This window comes from Salmo trutta, chromosome 5 (assembly GCF_901001165.1).
Source record: "Salmo trutta chromosome 5, fSalTru1.1, whole genome shotgun sequence".
NCBI lineage: Eukaryota > Metazoa > Chordata > Actinopteri > Salmoniformes > Salmonidae > Salmo > Salmo trutta.
The window spans coordinates 47,312,927-47,327,297 of record NC_042961.1 but is presented as its reverse complement, the minus strand read 5'-3'; the positions used below and the strand labels follow the sequence as shown (position 1 = coordinate 47,327,297).

General features: G+C 40.1%; 1 protein-coding gene and 1 long non-coding RNA gene across 2 annotated transcripts; both read right to left on the bottom strand.

Moving 5' to 3' along the window:
* Positions 1 to 2,487: 2,487 nt before the first annotated feature.
* On the bottom strand, positions 2,488 to 5,490 carry fis1 (fission, mitochondrial 1). The gene is made up of 5 exons (XM_029753894.1): positions 5,390 to 5,490; positions 4,527 to 4,659; positions 4,265 to 4,341; positions 3,957 to 4,062; positions 2,488 to 3,784 (listed from the first exon to the last, which is right to left on the bottom strand). The coding sequence occupies exons 1-5, from the start codon at positions 5,432 to 5,434 to the stop codon at positions 3,678 to 3,680; spliced, it is 468 nt and encodes a 155-aa protein (XP_029609754.1). The 5' UTR covers positions 5,435 to 5,490; the 3' UTR covers positions 2,488 to 3,677.
* A 1,277-nt stretch (positions 5,491 to 6,767) lies between these two features.
* LOC115193420 (uncharacterized) lies at positions 6,768 to 10,194 on the bottom strand. Its single transcript, XR_003878171.1, has 3 exons — positions 10,009 to 10,194; positions 7,042 to 7,164; positions 6,768 to 6,917 (listed from the first exon to the last, which is right to left on the bottom strand). It is a non-coding gene; the product is annotated as an uncharacterized LOC115193420 (long non-coding RNA).
* Between the last annotated feature and the right edge of the window lie 4,177 nt (positions 10,195 to 14,371).

Genomic DNA, 14,371 nt, shown 5'->3' with positions numbered 1-14,371 from the left:
GGGCTCTCCAACCCTGTTCCTGGATAGCTACCCTCCTGTAGGTTTTAATTCCAACCCTGCTCCTGGAGAGCTACCCTCCTGTGGAGATAATGGTTCCAAAGGAAATGGCGGACGTTTTACGGGCCCCTTACCAATTGCGCTTTTTTTGTGTATGTTTTTGTTCTAATCTGAACTTTTTTTAACATAGTGTTTCCGCCATCGTTTCCTATGACTGAAAAGAGCTGCTGGACATCAGAACAGCCATCACTAACCTCCATTTGGATGAGGACTTCTACTTCAATGAGTCGGTAGCGAAATACATATTGATTATCGTGGATCAGGCCCAAATCCATGACACTTGAAGAAGGAGGAGACGTTACTATAGAGGCCGGCGAGTACGGGATACCTGAAGAGACGACATCGGAGGGGATAAATCGCCTCTACCCTCTTTTCTATTGGCGAAAGTGGAATCACTGGAGAATAAACTGGATCAGCTCCGTTTGCGACTATCCTATCAACATGATCTGAAGAACTGTAATATCAAATTTTTCTCTGAGTCGTAGCTGAACACGGACATGATAAATATACACTGAGTATACCAAACCTTAAGAACACCTGCTCTTTTCATGAATCCAGGTGAAAGCTATTATCCCTTATTGCTGTCAGTTGTTAAATCCACTTCAATCCATGTAGATAAGAGGGAGGAGACAGGTTGAATAAGGATTTTTAAGCCTTGAGACATGAATTATGTTTGTGCGCCATTGAGGGTAAATGGGAAAGAACAAAAAAATGTAAGTGCCTTTGAACTGGGTATGGTAGTAGGTGGCAATGCTGCTGGGTTTTTCACACTCAACAGTTTACCGTGTGTATCAAGAATGGTCCACCACCCAAAGGACATCCAAACAACTTGTCACAACTGTAGGAAGCATTTGAGTCAACATGGTCCAGCATCCCTGTGGAACGCTTTCAACACCTTGTAGAGTCCATGTCCTAACAAATTGAGGCTGTTCTGAGTGCAAAAACGAGGGGTTTTTGCACTCAGGGGTTCCTAATGATTTGTACACTCAGTGTTGTATACTCACACACTACACTGACACAAACCCACACACACATACATTACATAAGCACACACATATAACACACACACACACACACACACCCATACCGACGCCACACACATGGACAAACACACACACACACATGCTGCTGTTTACAATTCAATAATAGAAAAATTGGCATTTTCAATTACTTCTCAATAAATTTGAAAGTAGAAACTATTTATTTAAAAAGTTCTAAAAATGTAGATTTTTTTTATTCATATCACTTCCTGAATTGACTGCCTTCAATTCAAATTTAGCCCAACTCTGCTCTTCACAGGCAGGTGCCAGTGATCTGATAACTTAATCTGATATAATGAACAATGCATAAACTAAGCTGGGTTTTCAGTCTGATATGGACAACTAAATGCCCTTCTCTGTAATTTGGTTAGAAAATGCTTATATTAGCGCTTGGTGGCAGTGGTTAATTTAACAAAACCAAATTGTGGATTACAGTCTCTCCTTGTCCATAGTTTTCCACTAATTGTTTTTTTTTACCAATCAGACCAATAATTGTGGAAAAGATAAGAATTGGGCTGCCTGTGTAAACGCAGTCAAATATAAACATTTGTAATTTGGCTGAACCCGATGCTTTGTCATGGTGAGTTTCAGTCATTCAGCCCGAAGAGTTAATTAGTAGCTAGCTAACATCACTGGCGGCTTCTAAAGATAAAGAATACATAACCTAGCATCCTTATTCCTTCCTGTTGTAAAAATATGGCCCCAGTGAGTGAACTGAAGGCATCTGGGGCCACACTGTGCACATTTGACACCAAACTGAATTAGGCCAGTGAACAGCCAGGCATGTTTTTTTCTTTGTCGGACTGAAACTACATTATGTGACTGGATCGTTATACTGTGTTGATAAGAGAAAAACATGCAGATCAATACAGGTACTAAATATACAGTGTACAAAACATTAGGAACACATTCCTACTATTGAGTTGCACCCCCTTTTGCCCTCTGAACAACCTCAATTCGTCAGTACATGGACTCTATGAGGTGTCAAAAGCATTACAAAGGGATGCTGGCCAATCTTAAATCCAATTCTTCCCACAGTTGTGCCAAGTTGGCTGGATGTCCTTTGCGTGGTGGACAATTCTTGATACACACGGGAAACCATTTAGTGTGAAGAACCCAGCAGCGTTGCAGTTCTTGACACACTCAAACGTTTACGCCTGGCACCTACCATAGCCTGTTCAAAGGCACTTAAACCTTTTGTCTTGCCCACTCACCCTGATACATACACAATCAATGTCTCAAGGTTTAAAAATCCTTCTTTAACCTGTCTCCTCCCCCTCATCTACATGGATTGAAGTGGATTTAACAGGTGACATCAATAAGGGATCATAGCTTTCAGCTGGATTCACCTGGTCAGTCTGTCATGGAAAGAGCAGCTCTGCCAACATTGTTCACTCATGACATACCATACCCTTTATTAATTTCACAATTAAAAACACAAAGCATCGGTCCTACAGTGATACTCAAACGTGTGGATCGCTAACGCTGAAAATCTGCAAGGCTTGAGGACAATGATGATCTTAATAGCTCCAATAGTGCCTTCCAGACACATTAAGAAACCATACACAATAAATCAAAATGTTTTTATTTACAATCAAAACTGGAGAAAAAAAAAAAATTGCTGAAACATCTTGGTATTTTGATACATAAAACAAAATCTGTTAGTATCATGCCATTATGATAACTTGAGTAAATGGGGTTATATTATGGATAAATAATGTTATTTTTTACTTGTTGTCTTGCATATACACTGTCAATTAAAGACAAATGAAAGCCTTTTCCCGAGGGCTGTTTTACTCTCTTGCACTGTCTGGGAATTCATCTTTACCCAATCCCTAAGAAAAGATGCCCCCTGTGGACAACATGAGTGATTCACATTACAGCTGCCTAATTCTTACCAACTACACATACACACTTACCAGCTTGGACACTACACAACACTTACCTCTAAACATAAGACACTTCCCTACACACCAATGCTTTCTCTGTCTAAATTAATGAAGACAACAATAATTGAAGTAAAATTGCACTTATATAAAGAAATTAATTAAAGTCCAACACATGCTTAGATGCTAACTCAGTGGCTTCTCAGGTCAGTAAGTCAAGAAATGCCATTTAGTAACGTGCTCCATCACACTTATTTATAATGTATAATATGGAAGACAAAGTAGGGGGACCAGTACGGAAAAAAAAAAAAATGTATGAAATGTATGCATTCACTACTGTAAGTCGCTCTGGATAAGAGCGTCTGCTAAATGACTAACATGTAAATATGCAAAGTGCCATGTTAAACCTCTGTATGAATATACACATGTCAAATTCAGTGGAATCAAAACCTGTTTAAATATGAATACAATTTAAGTGAATCTAAGGCTATTTTCAGAAATCAATCCCCAAACATTGTTCCATGGACAATATGAGTGAAACGTTTTGGGAGATCCACGGGTGGTCTTCTCATCTTGGGGAACGGCAGCCATTTCCAATCTTAGTTTGAATTTGTTATGGTGGAGAAGTTTGAGGAGGGCATGTCAGTCTTTCTTTGAAGTGTGTTAGCAAAGCTAAGGCCCTCCCCACTCCATATTAGGACCTTGGGCCATGACCCTTGGACACAGCCAATCCGATGAGGCCTGCTAATCCAGCTACGCCCAGGCCGATTCCTCCGACGATTGCCATGCCAACCAAGCCATCTGTGTGGGGATAAAAGTGACTTCAAAACAAGAACATTGCCCTTATTACTTATACCTATTCAGTTTCTACCCATCCTGTCCTGCCTGATCAGTGATCAGAGAGGAAAGAAAACGAGAACATTACGCAAATTAGACCCAGCCTTGATAGGTGTTCCTTGGCCTCCCCACTCACCTTTCTTTAGAGCCTTGTCTATTAGCTTCTCCAGCTCCAAGGCCTGGTTGTTGCCCGGTTCATTCTTCAGGAGAGTGCGGATATACTTCAGAGCTTTCTCATAATCCTGTGATGATAAAAAACGTATACATATATGGAGCAATAAAGAGAGAGTGAGAGATAGAGATACAATTGAGTAAGAGGTGCTATGATAACTTACGCAATTAACTCCGAGATATGGGAGACAGAGTAATCTATTTCATTACAATAAGTTATCTAGTGAGCTGACTTATAACCTATGGGTAATATATTAGTATAATGAACATCACCTTCAGTCTGTAGTTGGCCACAGCTAGGTAGAACAGGAAGTCTCTGGCATCGTCCTTTGATCCCTTGTTAACCAGCTCTATAAAACAAATTGAGCAACAGTACCGGTAACATTATTATAGGCAAGTTAAGTAGTGAAATCTCAGCATTTCATTCCAATAAGTTGGAAATCCAATCACTCATATTCATAGCCATTTAGAGAGACATTTGTAAGGATATCTTACTGACAGTCTCCTGAGTACACAAATACTGTTGGCTACCCACCTTCCAACAAAACAATTCCTTTCTTAATGTCTTCAGAATACTTGCTCCGGATCAGACACCATGCATATTCAAACTTGGTCTCCTTTGACACGCCCCCCTTCACCAACTCAGCATTGTACTTCTTCTCAAATTTCTGATGGTCAAAACAGAACAAATGCAGGTACCTTTAGGGGTTTCAGACACTGACTGGCAAGGGTGATATGTTAGGCCAGGGTGTTGATAGTCTATGTTGAATTTACAGAAGGCAGTGAGAGTAAACACTCAATTGCTGTGTTACATTTCAAGACTTGCTGCATTCATGTCATAATGAATTTTTTTTATTTTTTTTATGATGTTGACAGTGCAGTAGCTACAGTAATGCAGTCTTATAATACGTCATGGTAATGCATGTTATGTAATAGCCAACTCACATGGGACATTAGCAGACAAGCTGGTCGAACAACATCAATACAATATGATACACCTAATGTACTCAACAATTGGCTTTTAAACTTTTCATTGGATTGAAAAATCCATCAAAAGGTTTCATACATATCTGTATACTGTGTAGTTGGGCAAAATAACATTCCAGAACGCAGCTGGTGTAAGTGATGATGTGGATATCATAAGGTGAATGCACCAATTTGTAAGTCGCTCTGGATAAGAGCGTCTGCTAAATGACGTAAATGTAATGTGTAAGGAATGACACAGCTCGCTGCTAGCAATATGGCTAACGTTAGCTAGCATATGTTTCACTTCTACAGCTCCACTGTTGTAAACGTTTGACGAATGTCAACTATTAACGAATGTAGCAGAGTATTTACACACCATATTGCCTAAATATAATACAGCTATGTTCTAAGTCATTACAATAATAAACTTACCAAAAGGTCTTCTGGTGCTACCAAATCGCTCACAACAGCCTCCATGTTTTCAAAAGTAACTGATGGAAACGCCCACTTTTACCACATGACAAGCCCGTTCGTTCCGGTTTCCACTGGATACCACAGCCATAAAGTCCAAATTGGCTGTATCGATACAATTCATTAAAACAAAAAAAAAATGAATTTGTGGCTGTGGTAAAGTTAAAGTTATATAATTCCCATGTTCCCAATGAAACTCGTTTTTGCTACATCAATGCGAATACAATAATAATAATGATAAAAATAAATAACAAAGGTTTTATGTCACTTACACATGACGCTACAAAAACGTTAAAATCATAGGGTTTTATTTAATGCAAACAGGCAATGGAGTGTATTGAACATTTGATTCTTAGCCTGAAGAGTCCAACTTAACGTACTGTCCGTGGGCGTGGTGTAACGTTTGGCCAGAGGAAGGAATGTGTAGCCAGTCAAATATTTTCTCTTTCTTCTGAAAAAAATGTTTTTTCAATTCTACGTTTTGAAGCTCCACAATGCCACTACAGAACACATTTTCCCTGTTGTACTTTAACTATTATCGTTACAACACTGTATATAGACATAATATGACATTTTAAATGTCTCTATTCCTTTGGAACTTTTGTGAGTGTACTGTTTACTGTAAAAAAATGTATTGTTTATTATCCATTTCACTTACTTTGGAAATGTAAACATGTGTTTCCCATGCCAATAAAGCCCTTTGAATTGAGAGAGCGGGACAGAGACAGACAGACATGGTTAGACTGGTTATTATAGATCATGGTTAAAGACAGGTCAATATGTTCAGTTTCACCAGTCTTACAAGTCATTTAGAAGGTATGATTTAGAGGGCTACAAGGCTAGTATCTCACCATGTAACAGCAATGGCAGTCAAATTCCTGCGTCCCTCAGCTATTTTTTTTTAATGTATTTTTAATTTCACCTTTATTTAACCAGGTAGGCTAGTTGAGAACAAGTTCTCATTTACAACTGCGACCTGGCCAAGATAAAGCAAAGCAGTGTGACACAAACAACAACAGAGTTACACATGGAATAAACAAACAAACATACAATCAATAATACAATAGAAAAAGTCTATATACAGTGTGTGCAAATGAGGTAGGATAAGGGAGGACAGGCAATAAATAGGCCATAGTGCCGAAATAATTACAATATAGAAATTAAAACACTGGAGTGATAGATGTACAGAAGATGAGTGTGCAAGTAGAGATACCGGGGTGCAAAGGAGCGAAATAAATAACAGTATGGAGATGAGGTAGTTGGATGGGCTATTTACAGATGGGCTATGTACAGGTGCAGTGATCTGTGAGCTGCTCTGACAGCTGGTGCTTAAAGTTAGTGAGGGAGATATGAGTCTCCAGCTTCAGAGATGTTTGCAGATCGTTCCAGTCATTGGCAGCAGAGAACTGGAGCTATGGCTCTCTGTGTTGCTGTTCTGTTCACTCAGCACACACTGTGAGCCCAAAAGAGGCATTTCCCACATTGCAACCTATTACACACAAACACACACATTCCATGTGGAAATTAATTTTACTTCAATTAGCGTAAAATGTAAAATGTGCAGCTGATGATAGTGGAAAGGTGACGTTAGTCAGTAATAGCTAAGATATTACCTTTGATTATAGCGCTCTCTGCTGTCGATATTGCGGCATCGACCGGGAACCCTCTGTAAGGGCAATATGCCATTTCCAGTGCCCTGATGCATTTTGAAACGAGTTCCCTCAGTTTAGCGTTGTCTGTGCACGAGATATGATTAGGATGACACAGAAGAGAATAAAATCAAAACAAAACATACAAACATAATGCTTTTAGCTCTATCTACAGAGTCATATTTAGGATTGGCCTACCCTGTGTTTAAAATACCGCTGATAATAAAATATAATGGTCTCTATTGTAGTGCACTTGCCTGCCATTGGAATCAAAAAGGGTCCTCCACAAATAGTGTACTCTACTTTGGCTTGTTTTGAAAGTGAAAATGGAGATCATAGTATGACAACTTTATTTATTTGTGCTTTGACCTCTTTCTCCCCTCTCTCTCCAGATGAAATCTCGCGTCTTGTGACGGCCGGCTGCCCAACAACCTGCCCGCTTCACCCTATCCCCTCCTCTCTTCTCCAGACCATTTCCGGAGACCTTCTCCCTTACCTCACCTTGCTCATCAACTCATCCTTGACCGCTGGCTACGTCCCTTCCGTCTTCAAGAGAGCGAGAGTTGCACCCCTTCTGTAAAAACCTACACTCGATCCCTCCGATGTCAACAACTACAGACCAGTATCCCTTCTTTCTTTTCTCTCCAAAACTCTTGAACGTGCCGTCCTTGGCCAGCTCTCTTGCTATCTCTCTCAGAATTACCTTCTTGATCCAAATCAGTCAGGTTTCAAGACTGGTCATTCAACTGAGACTGCTCTTCTCTGTGTCACGGAGGCTCTCCGCACTGCTAACTCTCTCTCCTCTGCTCTCATCCTTTTAGACCTATCTGCTGCCTTTGATACTGTGAACCACCAGATCCTCCTCTCCACCCTCTCCGAGTTGGGCATCTCCGGCGCGGCCCACGCTTGGATTGCGTCCTACCTGACAGGTCGCTCCTACCAGGTGGTGTGGCGAGAATCTGTCTCCGCACCACGTGCTCTCACCACTGGTGTCCCCCAGGGCTCTGTTCTAGGCCCTCTCCTATTCTCGCTATACACCAAGTCACTTGGCTCTGTCATATCCTCACATGGTCTCTCCTATCATTGCTATGCAGACGACACACAATTCATCTTCTCCTTTCCCCCTTCTGATAACCAGGTGGCGAATCGCATCTCTGCATGTCTGGCAGACATATCAGTGTGGATGACGGATCACCACCTCAAGCTGAACCTCGGCAAGACGGAGCTGCTTTTCCTCCCGGGGAAGGACTGCCCGTTCCATGATCTCGCCATCACGGTTGACAACTCCATTGTGTCCTCCTCCCAGAGTGCTAAGAACCTTGGCGTGACCCTGGACAACACCCTGTCGTTCTCCACTAACATCAAGGCGGTGACCCTATCCTGTAGGTTCATGTGCTACAACATTCGCAGAGTACGACCCTGCCTCACACAGGAAGCGGCGCAGGTCCTAATCCAGGCACTTGTCATCTCCCGTCTGGAATACTGCAACTCGCTGTTGGCTGGGCTCCCTGCCTGTGCCATTAAACCCCTACAACTCATCCAGAACGCCGCAGCCCGTCTGGTGTTCAACCGTCCCAAGTTCTTTCACGTCACCCCGCTCCTCCGCTCTCTCCACTGGCTTCCAGTTGAAGCTCGCATCCGCTACAAGACCATGGTGCTTGCCTACGGAGCCGTGAGGGGAACGGCACCTCCGTACCTTCAGGCTCTGATCAGTCCCTACACCCAAACGAGGGCACTGCGCTCATCCACCTCTGGCCTGCTGGCCCCCCTACCTCTGAGGAAGCACAGTTCCCGCTCAGCCCAGTCAAAACTGTTCGCTGCTCTGGCACCCCTATGGTGGAACAAGCTCCCCCACGACGCCAGGACAGCGGAGTCAATCACCACCTTCCGGAGACACCTGAACCCCCACCTCTTTAAGGAATACCTAGGATAGGATAAAGTAATCCTTCTAACCCCCCCCCTCCCTAAAAGATTTAGATGCACTATTGTAAAGTGGTTGTTCCACTGGATATCATAAGGTGAATGCCCCAATTTGTAAGTCGCTCTGGATAAGAGCGTCTGCTAAATGACTTAAATGTAAAAATGTAAATGTAATTTAAGTTACGATACCGTGGTAGAAGTTGGTTTTGTTTTGCAAATACATCATCTTACATCGGAAGGGACGAACCTACACTTGTGCAATGTTGAGCTCTATGCCATTGGTTCATGTTGACCTCTACGCCATCGGTTCGCTGAAGGTGTGTGTCGTTTTGGGGGAGATTTGAAATGTGCCAGCACAGCCACAGTCTCTCAACATTAGAATAATGAAATGCCTGGTTCCACTTACTACAGTAAACACACGTTCAACGAATACATTAAAAGAAAATGAATTTTTTTGTAAGGAGAGCAGTTTTTCTTATTTGCTTTATTTGTCTTTGCAGTGACAAAAAAGCTTGCACGCACCGCTCGCACGCCAGTTTGGTGTTGGTGCCACAGAGTTCTCAAGCGCCCACACAGTGCAAACTACAGTATCTTCACATATTTTTGCTTATAACCATAACATGATTAGCTTACACATTAGTTAAAACGGTTTGAAATATAAAAGTGTTTTCCATAACCCTGTTACCCAGATCACAAAGGACACAGTATTCTCAGAGGTCTCAACTCATCATAAACCAAACCTTGAACTGGCTCAAGCTACTGAATTTCACTCTATACCGGACTACATGACAAAGTAGCAGATGTCTGAATGTTGTCATTGTTCAAACTGAAAGTTGTATCAGTTTCCTATTAACCAACGTCTGTACTGATGCATGTATGTAATCTTGAGACTCAGAAGAATAATTTGCTATTCGAGAGAGAGAGAGAGAGAGAGAGATCACAAACTCAACACCATGCTGAAAACAATGAACACTCATATTACGTTGTAATACTGTATGAGAGGTACTTTACCTATTATTGAGATCAGAACAGAAGACAGACCTGGAGACCTCTGTCTCCATTTTTTGTGATTCCTTTAAAGCTAAAGGGAAATAGACACAGGATTGGTATATCAACAGTCATTTCAATGGACTTACAATCTGACTTAAAATATTTGATAGGTGGTTCAAGGTTCAAAGTTTTTATTTACTTAATTGCGACAGCAAAAACTCTGACATCTAAAGATTCCAGTTGCAGTTTATATTCACTAGACAATGGGACACTTCCAAGAAAGATAATGCATAAGATAAACACACACACTATAGTTAGCACTTATTACATTTGATTAACTTGACTAACTTTCTTTTATTAACTTGACTAACTTTATTTTTGTAACTTTATTTCAAATGCTGAAATCATAGTGAATGGATGTCCAATGGCATGGAAATGAACACAGACCTCAAATCAGTTATTGATAAAACTATACAGTATTCAATACATAGACTAGGAAATAGCAGAGTGATTTCTGCACAGTGCACCTTTAAAGCCAGAATCCTATTTGAGTTACTAGAAAAACCCTATTGAACACAAGTTTTGCTGAACAGTAGGCTAGTTTGAAATGTCTTCATTGAGGCAGGATGTGAGGAAACAGTCACCAAGCCACCACTAACACTTCACATGAGTCTTTCCCAATGCTAATGCATATAGTACATATAGTACATACTGAATCACATGGAAAAGTCACATGAGAATGAATATGCAAAATCTTTGAGATTAATTCTAATAATTTCATGGATAATCAATAGTAGTCAACATATTGAAGATTAATCTGATGCTCATGTATAGTAGCCCACAGTGACTAAATTTACATCCATGATTCTATTGGATTATGTTGGTGATAATAGGGTTTATAATTGAAGAGGGTTTTGCTAAATTGATATTCCATTGACAGCTGACACACATATTCTAAAATAGTTTTGTTATTCCAAATAAAGTGTTTACATGCCTAATATTCTCCTTTCATCCCATTGGAACAAAATCCAACTCATAATTGCTTCATTTGGATTACTCTTGTCCAATAGAGGTGTTTTGCTGCGTTCAGGTGCTAGTCGGAACTAGGAAACTCTGAAATGTCCAACATGCTAACTGGTTGAATGCGGCACGTGTATAACTACAAGCATTTGTATGGAGTGTTATATTCCAAATGAGTGTTCATTATGACTGATATTACGGTTACATTTCAAGACCCTCAGTAGCTAGATTTCCATCCAATTGGAGACAGATTTGCATTTGAATATTAAAAAACATGTCCTGACGAAAAGGACTCTTAGCCAATGCATCATAACCATCATATTGTTTGAAGGTACTGCAGCCTGCTCATTGATTGATGGCTCCCTAAAACCTGAAATAAGGCTCTCATAGGATTGCCTCTGAAAATTCAAAGGCTGACTCTTGCAGCACTCACTGAATTGCTGATAGAGTTTGATAGCCATCACTATCATTGCACTAATGTTCGATATGACAGAGGAAAATAATGTAAACAATGACAGTCTGATCATGGTTGGTTTGATAGATACATATATTGATGTAGATCATCACACTCACGGGCAGACTGGCCACCTGGCATTTCGGGCAAATGCCAGATGGGCTGGTCCATTTTTAGTCTAGTGGGAATAATGGCCATTGTGAATAATGCAGATACACCTGAATGATGCGACAGAGTCCTGGCAGAAGTAAGGACATAATTATAAACTATTATCAAAGCTCAACACAAAACTGATATTCTAAAATAAAAACTATTGTAGGCCTAAAAAGCTGAATATTTCTGGTTAGTTGTATTACGCAAAATGTGATTGTAATGGATGTGTTTAAAAACTCCGATTTTAAAAGACTCCAACAGACTGGTCATTTGACAAGTATTTGAAAATATTTGAGTTATGCTTGGACTTTGCACTTTTGGGACTATTCCATTGATTACATCATGCAAGGCAACTCAATAAAGCACAACTCAAGTATTCAAAATAATTTGACAAATTTTGACCCAGGTCTGCATACCGAAACAGTGTCTCAAATAAGACGTATACTGTATACTCTAGGTCTAGTGCAGCCTATACTAATTTAATCACTATATTGTCCAATCATAGATATCAAAGGTAGGCCTACCCTGTGATGTGAATTGTTTATTTTAAAAGTATTAAATGAGAGATAATAGCTGTACAAAGAGTTGAAAGTTAAGTCAAGAGGATCCTACCTGCTGTAATCCTTTGGTTCTATTTAGTAGTCAAATACCTACGTAGGGCTATTAAAACTGAACACGGTTCATGTAAGGAATTTATTACTTTCAGTAATAAGAGACCAATCATTGTTGTAAGGCTAAAAATCAGACACATGATTAGTGAGGTAGCCGATAGTTAAAGATAGATATGATAATTAGTCAATGATAGTAGACAAGCTATACAAACACAGTGATAGTGTAAATAAACCTGCTGCCTGATAATACACAAAGTGTTAGTAAAAAAAGTACTCTGATAAGACGCAGCGTGATGAGTTACAATAATACAGTAAATTTGAAGAAAGTGCTATTCCTCTGGCATAGAAAATACGACTGTGATCTAGAAGGAAGAGCAAAAGCCTGTCAGTCAGAAAGTGCATATTCTAGACCTACATCATATCAAACAAGCAAAATGTAAGATAAATAGAGGCCAGGTCAATAAAGTGCAAGATTATTCTGTGGGGATTAGTTTCATTTTGACTCTCTGTAACGGCTGTCTTTAGAGAGAGTGGACCAAAATGCAGCGGAGTTAGTGTTCATCGTATATTTAATGATCAAACGGACACTATACAATACAAAACAATAAACAGACAACCAAACCAGTCCTGTCACGTTTAACACAGTAACCAGAAAAATTACCCACAAACCCCAAAGGAAAAGTAGGCTACTTATGTGTGACTCCCAATCAGTAACAACCCTCTACAGCTGTGCCTGATTGGAAGCCACACGGCCAAAATAAACGAAACAAACCAACCTACACACTTCTCTTCTGCCACGTCCTGACCCAACTACACCCTCTACTGGTCAGGATGTGACACTCATCAATCAGTGACATGGATTAATGGATTTTATTGCTCATAAAAATTATATTAGGGTACTGAAGTTAGATATGCTACCCATTTAATGAGTCGATAAACCAGGAATATCCATTGATAGTAAAATGCCTCAGACAGCAAAATGCAATTGTTATCCAGAAGATATAAATGGAAAGAATCCATAATAATGTACATCTTACAGTATGTTCAGAAAGTATTCACACCCCTTGACTTGTTCCACATTTTGTTGTATTACAGCATTTCTTTTTTGTCACTGGCCTACACACAATACCCCATAATGTGAAAGTGTAATTGTTTTTCGAATGTTTTACAAATTAATACAAAATGAAAGCTGAAATGTATTGAGTCAATAAGTATTGAACCCCTATGTTATGGCAAACCTAAATAAGTTCAGGAGTAAAAAGGTGCCATACAGTATCACATAATGAGTTGCATGGACTCACTCTGTGTGCAATAATAGTGTTTACCATAATTTTTGAATGACTACCTCATCTCTGTACCCCACATAATACAATTATCTGTAAGGTCCCTAAGTCGAGCAGGAGATTCAAACACAAAAGGCAAAGGGTGGCTACTTTGACGAATGTCAAATATAAAATAGATTGATTTGTTTAACCTGTTGGATATAGGGGGCAGTATTTGCACGGCCGGATAAAAAACGTACCCGATTTAATCTGGTTACTACTCCTGCCCAGTAACTAGAATATGCATATAATTATTGGCTTTGGATAGAAAACACCCTAAAGTTTCTAAAACTGTTTGAATGGTGTCTGTGAGTATAACATAACTCATATGGCAGGCAAAAACCTGAGAAGATTCCTTACAGGAAGTGGCCTGTCTGACCATTCCTTGAGCTTCTTGACTCTGTTTATTGAAGACTGAGGATCTTTGCTGTAATGTGACACTTCCTACGGCTCCCATAGGCTCTCAGAAGGCGGGAAAAATCTGAATGATGTAATTCCAGCCCCAGGCTGAAAAACATTAGCGCTTTTGGCAAGTGCTCTATCAGAGGAAAATGGGCTGAGGCGCGTGCACGAGTCGACCCCATGTTTTTATTTTCTATCGTCTTTGAACCTAAACACAGATTCCCGGTCGGAATATTATCGCTTTTTTACGAGAAAAATGGCATAAAAATTGATTTTAAACAGTGGTTGACATGCTTCGAAGTACGGTAATGGAATATTTAGAATTTCTTTGTCACGAAATGTGTCGTGCGCGTCACCCTTCTTTACCCTTCGGATAGTGTCTTGAACGCACGAACAAAACAGAGGATATTTGAACATAACTA

Coding starts and splice junctions, on each gene's coding strand:
- fis1 (XM_029753894.1), bottom strand. CDS start 5,434: ATGGAGGCTGTTGTGAGCGATTTGGTAGCACCAGAAGACCTTTTG. Junction 4,342..4,526: donor AGGAATTGTTTTGTTGGAAG/GTGGGTAGCCAA, acceptor TTTGTTTTATAG/AGCTGGTTAACAAGGGATCA. Junction 3,785..3,956: donor AGACAAGGCTCTAAAGAAAG/GTGAGTGGGGAG, acceptor ATCCCCACACAG/ATGGCTTGGTTGGCATGGCA.